We start from the raw sequence: 6,658 nt of genomic DNA, 5'->3' as shown, positions 1-6,658 counted from the left end.
TTCTTTACATGAAAACACATCATTATTTTACTTTGTAGAAGCAATTTTTCTTGCTCAACTAAAATTTTTACAAAAAAAAGCCGCATCCATTAGATCATAAAATATTGACAAGGAGTGATCGAATATGGAAGTAGAGATAGACTCAGCATTAGTGTTGAAGAAGAGAATACTTTTGGCTTTTGATGGATGTAAAGACTTGGAATTGTTCGGATCCTGTCATATACCTCTTGTCCTCTAAATGTCAACTAAGTTGTCTAATGTTCATTTCATAATGCCAACAATGTTCAATGCAGAATTAATTGCAATTAGTAAGCATATGTATGCTTCGAAACTGTGCAAATTCATCAAGAGGCACCCATAGGGTAGCTCTAAATGGGGGGAAAAAATTCTTCAAAGTGCACAAATAGCACTATGACTTATAAAAGGTATGAACTACAATAGCAACCCTTACCAACTCCATTCCACCCACCCAAAACCATTGGAGTTGTTTCATGGCCTAATTAATCTGTGCACATAGTGAACATTAGGAACACTTAATCAAGATGCATCAACTTTCAACTAGAAAGATATATCGCAAAGTAATAAGGGATTCAACAAGAAAATGCCATCAAACTGCATTTTTAGAAATGAGTGAGCAGCTCAAGCTTACGAGCCTGGAAGAACTTACAGCTCCCTTTGGCACTTGATTCTATTTCTTCACTCTTCCTCTTTGATGTAGTGAAACCAACATTCCTTAATTTCAACTGCTTGCCACTGCTGCTGTTAGGGACATCTTCATCCACTTTATCAGATTCCCTATAGAATGCAAATGAGCAAATTTTCAATTAAGTGACCTTAGATGTAGACAAACCAAGGATCAGAGAGTAGAGTGGAAGCATTAAAATATGAAGTCAGTGAACAAATGTCGGCACGTGCACGTGTAAATAATGTCTTACACACTATACATACATAAACTACAAAACAAATGAAATTCATTTCTAAGTCCTAAGTTGTGCACCTCCTAGTGGAATTGATCAAGGTTTACTGTTCACTTTTGAAAGTCCATGAATATACAGAAAAAGAAGACAAATAACCAAGACAGGCGATCAAACTACTGCTGTTGCAATTGTATTATACACACACACAAACACATTTCTAAGTCCTAGGTTGTGCACCTCTTAGTGGGAATTGATCAAAGCCTACCATTCACTTTTGAAATCCATAAATATATGTAAAAAGAAGACAAATAACCAAGCCAGGTGACCAAACTACTGCTGCTGCAAATGTCTTATTCTAAACTGTTCTACACATGCAAATGAAATATGTAGTCAAATAGCAAGAGAGCCACGGTATTCACTTTCACAATAAACCATCACAAGCTCTTAAGTATAATGAAGCAGTCAAATAATTTATTCCTTGTATCACCAGATTACTAGTAGAAAAATAGCATCATTTAGAAAGTAAAAAAAAGGAAGAATTGAATATCCAAACTCATTCAATTGTCAGAGTAAGCACTGACCAAGCATTTGCAGCCAAATGAATCAGAGAATTATAATTCAGAACCCAACAGAGAAAGCAGTTTGACAAAGGCACCCAAAAGTCTTAATGAACTATCCATCACTTATCTATCACTCTATCATTCCACTGCTGTTGAAAATGCTACACCCGAGTTTCAAGTAAATTAAACAAATAAACAGGCAATTGGCAGAATCTTGTTAGAATAAACTGTAAAATGCTATCCTAATGACCAGTTCATCACACTAAAAAAAAAAGAAGATTTCACTACTAGGGAAAGAACCTAGAGGAGGAAATTTGGAGCAAATCACACTTTTTAATATCCTGATCTTAACATTGCAGTGCTAGTAAAACTGTAAAAGAACCTTAATAAACTTTGATCAGCATAACATGGGTTAAATATTTGGATTCTAACCGCCAATTTTACAACTGCTCTAAACCTTCCAGAAGTTAAAAGTAAGAGGCTAGTTGAAAACTATAGAAAATCACAAACATTGCTGATATGCATATTCTAACCAAAATGGCCTAGAAACGCCTTACTTAAAAGGGCAGTTTGGTGTTCAAGTCTTGGGGAATGTGAGGTTTTAGTTATGTTTCTTGTAATTAAAGGGAAAAAAAACCCAACCCCAACCACCAACACCCCCTCAAAAGATATTAATAAATAAATAAATAAATTCTATATACACAGTTGTTCGATGCAAATCCAGCAGAGCTTAGCCACACTAAGAATTGCAAAGTATTTAGACTTCAAAAAGCCCCACTTGACTGCAGGGCATGTAAATTTGATGTACAGCTTGACTGTTTCAAGAAAGGGTTGGATTCTGATTTGTCTAAGCAACTGAAGTGGCAGGAGACTTTTCCAATATATTTTAACTTATTTCATGTTGTAGTTGGTTATCCCCTCAGCCTATCACACTTTAGGCCTCCTGTTTGAGTCCAGGCAACGCCATCAATGTTATTTATCCAAAAATAATTAGGCCAACCTTCAGCAGGTTCTTATGTCAATGACCTTAAGGCAGATGTACTCACACTTCTACTTGCACAAACAATGATAAAAAACTTCTGGACAAGAGAGGAACAAATTTGCAACAAAAAGTACATACCAATAACAAAATGAAATGCGGTAAAGCATGGAATGGTTCCCAAACTAAATGTACAAATGAACCCTCTAAGTTTTCCTTGTTTTAATCAAGCATTCTCCACAAGCTAGTCTAGCAATTGTCAATGTTAAGAATAATCCATTGGTTTAACTTAAGCAACTTAATAGAGCTTAATCAGTATATTGAAATAAAAATAAGAATAAGAGAATTGTTGATGTGGCCTTAAATAGTAAATTTCTTTACCATGTCAGCATTACAGAAAAAAGGGGGGGAAAGAAAGAATGAGCTATATATTTTTTTAAAACATCAAAACTCCTTTCTCAGCTTAGAGAACTCCAATAAAACTCTTGTAGCAACTGACTCATGCATAGCTTAGAGAACTCCTATGAAACCAACTTACTCAAGCATCTTTCTCACCACAGACAGAAAACAATGGCAGCATTGAGATTGACCTTAACGAAATGAGATTGGGAGTTGAAGCATTGGGATTAAAACCAACAGTGTGACAACATATGTTCCGCAAAAAACAGTGATGACATTGTGGTGAGAAGAGAAAATAACTATTGAAAACACTAAATTAAGGTTGGTGTGTTAATGTATAATTTTATAATATATTTGACATTCACAAAAATAATAAATCAATAAAAGTTAATAAGTTAATTTTATATATAATAATAAATTATTAAAAATTAATAATAATATATTTACACATTGAAAATCAACAAAGTAATATTTATCAGTTAATTGTTTATGTATTTATATTTTTTTGTTTTATATAATTAATTATGAATGTATTAGTTAATTATTTATGTATTTATATATTCTTTTTTTTATAATTAATTACGAATGTATCGTTTATTTATTTATATACTAAATAAATTGATTATACATCTCATGATTATTTTTTGTATTTATTTACTGATATATTTATTTATATGATTATTTTATATTTTTATACTTATGTATTTGTTCATTGGTTTATTTTGCAAAACTATTTGTTTATTACACTAATAAAATGAAGAATATGAAATAAATAAAGTAATATATTAGAAAAGAAAAATATACAACAAAATCAAGAAAAAAGAAAAATGATCTAAACATTAAAAAAAGTGAAGAAAAAAGAATAAAACCAATTGATACAGAGATTTTCATTGTCACTCAAATTTAAATTAGAATGCAATCAAGATGAATATCATAGAAAATTGATTTTGTCATTTAATTGAGAAGTTACAGTCTTAACTCTTATGTACTTGAACAAAAGGCACTATCATGCAACATTTCAAAACAAAGTCTCTTAAACCTGAAGGGTGATGCAGCATAGCCAAAACTTCATTATGCTGTAAGCCAAGAATACATTCAAGCTTGAGCTGGTGTGCTTTACTAGAGTTTCGAGTTTTTACTATAGCTACAAGCTAATGCAACATGAAAAATCTTATATCAGCTAAGTAACTAAGCTCCAACTGTCATTGCAAAGCTTATCCAAAACTCAAATCAAGGTCAAGCATCGATTAGAGCCAATCTAAAGCATTCTACCAGTCAGTTCAGCTCATTTGTAGACCTATCCATAAACACAGAGAACAAATAATTCTGAAGACATGTAAAGGTAACAATGTTCTTTATGATGCAACAATGTTGAAGCAACCAGGACATTGGCGTATGTACCTTTTCATCTCTCTTATAAATAATAAATTGGCATATTTTCTTGATTAAAAAACAAGAATGCATATTTACATTATAAAGAATATGAGGACAAGACAATGCACAATTATGTGGAAGGTACTAAAACTGAATGGAATTTGAGTGTTTGCAGATACCATAATACTTCAACCATATCCTTGTAATATGAATTGCATGTACCCCAACTGAAGCGGACCAGTGTTGGGAATCCAAAGACTGAGTGTTTGTGATGTTCCAACCAGGCTTTTGTTTCAGGATCTAGATACATCAAAGCATAACCAGATTCCTTGTTTAAATAACCTTTCTAATAGGGGAAAAGAAGTTAAGGAGTTAGACTATGTCAAGCACTTTTGACCTCCTGGATATCCAGAACCAAAACTCCTATGCATGTTTTCAGCTGTTTCCTCTAGCACCCACTCTCGCAAGGCTTTGTCTCTAGTTACCTGAACAGTTAAATAAAAAGGAAAAGAAAAAACAAATTGAAAGCTGTTTGCAATGAGCCAAAGGTAGGACTTGGAAAAAGGAAGCTAATTACCTTTGCAACTATGCTTGCCCCACTTACAACTGGATACAGACTATCAGCCTTCTTTGCAACCACAAACTTTATGGAAGGGAATCTTTCAGACAATTTGATTCTATACTTGTCAGGATCTCCAACTGTATCAAGGTAAACCTGAAATACAAGGACATGTAAATTTTCCTCCACTTTTGAGTTTTCATAAAAAAATAAAAAATTAAGGTCTAATCAAGGCCAATTCATTTCGAAAAGGTTAGAAAGAGTTCTACCTCAGTTAGGAGAACTCCCTTGTTTAATACCCTTTTGATTAGGCCAGTTGCAGAGTCATGTGACATCTCATTCAGATTCACCTTATGCCTGTTGACAATCAAACACGTGAAATCTAGTAAGAGAACAGAAAAACACAATGAAAAGCTAAAAGATGTTATGCTTTCACAACTAACTTCTTTAGCATTTTAGCAGAGAGCTCCCTTGGATCTATAACATCAACAGACCACCCTATCGACTCATCAGCCTTTAAAAGCTCAAATAATTCCTCCCTCTTCTCTTCTTTTAATGTCTTTGAATCTACAGGTGACAAAAGTATAGGGTAAAATTCATATGATGAAACCATACCACTTCTTCTAAAATTATAAGAAAAACTTTTCTATGATATTAAAGAAAATGAGAATTTGGTTGCTTCATAGCTTAAAATGAAGGAACAAATGCAATCCTTCATTAAAACAACTAATCAATGAGTGTAGTAAAATTAGTACGTGTGAAAATGCTGTTGAATGAAATTGAGGAAATGCCAATTTCGTCAAAGAAATCATTTCTTCCGTAAATTTATCTACTAACACCAACCAAAAGAAAAAATCAGATAAATTTAAATTAAAAAAACCCCCAAATTGGAATTTATAGCCTTTTCGTTGTACTATTCTATATTCTACAATATGCCAGTACCCAATAGAGTAATATATCATTATTTCAAGATTTAAATTAGGGAAATACCAAAAAAAAAAAGAAAGAAAAGATATTTGGAGGGCTTGAACCTGCAAAGTTCAAGGTAGCCAGAGCTTTCTGATAAGAGCGAGCACAGTAAAGGCATCCGTACACCATGGGCCCTGAAACAAGCAAAACAGAAAAAAAAAAAAAAAGGTCGAGAAATCATGGCTAAAATTTGGGGAAAAACAGAGATTGGAAGCAGAAGAAGAAAAGGGAGAGACAAAAGACCTAAAACCGGGCCACGGCCGGCTTCGTCAATGCCCATAATGCAAGGCGTAGATGCCCATTTGGGGAGAGGAGCTTCAGCTTCCGACCCCATTTCCACAATCTGAAGGCACTCAAACGCCAAAGCTGCTGCCTCTCTTTTAAGACTTTGGCCCCTTCGTTTTCTTTACCCCGATTCCCGCCACAAATCGCAGGGTTTTGCCCCGCGCTTTTTTCATCGTTGCCTTTTTTTTTTATTATTCTCTTTTTTTATTGTTTTTAACTTATCAAAAGAATAATTACAACTTACTATTATTTCTACTCTTGTTTTACCTAAGTGGTTTTTTAATTTTTAGTTCTTCATGAAATTCGTAAATCAGTCCAATAATAGAAAAGGATGGAATATGGAAACAAAATGACATTACGGGTGAAATTAAAGATGGTTGTTGATATTTTAATCGACTTTAATGCATTAAATCTGTTTTACCTGATTTAACCAAGTTTTTCTAAAATTTTGAAAATTTTTAATTTATTTAATAGGTTATTTAACAATGTTATAACTATTATATTTAATTTATGGTTAATATAATCTTATTTTGTGAAAAAAAGAGTAAACTTTTACTAATAATTAGTAAAAATAATGATACTCTTTTTATGTACAAAAATCCTTTTACGTATTAGT

General features: G+C 32.8%; 1 protein-coding gene across 1 annotated transcript; it reads right to left on the bottom strand.

The window, feature by feature from the left end:
* On the bottom strand, positions 310-6,210 carry LOC18586758 (ribonuclease H2 subunit A). Its single transcript, XM_007010304.2, has 8 exons — positions 6,001-6,210; positions 5,820-5,891; positions 5,232-5,355; positions 5,058-5,145; positions 4,807-4,944; positions 4,627-4,714; positions 4,409-4,529; positions 310-795 (listed from the first exon to the last, which is right to left on the bottom strand). Exons 1-8 carry the CDS (start codon positions 6,089-6,091, stop codon positions 621-623), a joined length of 897 nt encoding a protein of 298 aa, XP_007010366.2. The 5' UTR covers positions 6,092-6,210; the 3' UTR covers positions 310-620.

Source organism: Theobroma cacao, chromosome 10 (assembly GCF_000208745.1).
Source record: "Theobroma cacao cultivar B97-61/B2 chromosome 10, Criollo_cocoa_genome_V2, whole genome shotgun sequence".
Taxonomy (NCBI): Eukaryota; Viridiplantae; Streptophyta; class Magnoliopsida; order Malvales; family Malvaceae; genus Theobroma; species Theobroma cacao.
Note: the sequence above shows the minus strand (reverse complement) of the source record. Positions and strands in the feature narration are given on the sequence as shown.

Bases quoted from the DNA above. Each gene is read 5' to 3' on its own strand.
- LOC18586758 (XM_007010304.2), bottom strand. From the start codon at position 6,091: ATGGGGTCGGAAGCTGAAGCTCCTCTCCCCAAATGGGCATCTACGCCT. The intron at 5,356-5,819 runs GTTCAAGCCCTC...TGTCACCTGTAG, and splicing joins GGCTACCTTGAACTTTGCAG to ATTCAAAGACATTAAAAGAA. The intron at 4,715-4,806 runs GTAATTAGCTTC...TTAACTGTTCAG, and splicing joins GGGCAAGCATAGTTGCAAAG to GTAACTAGAGACAAAGCCTT.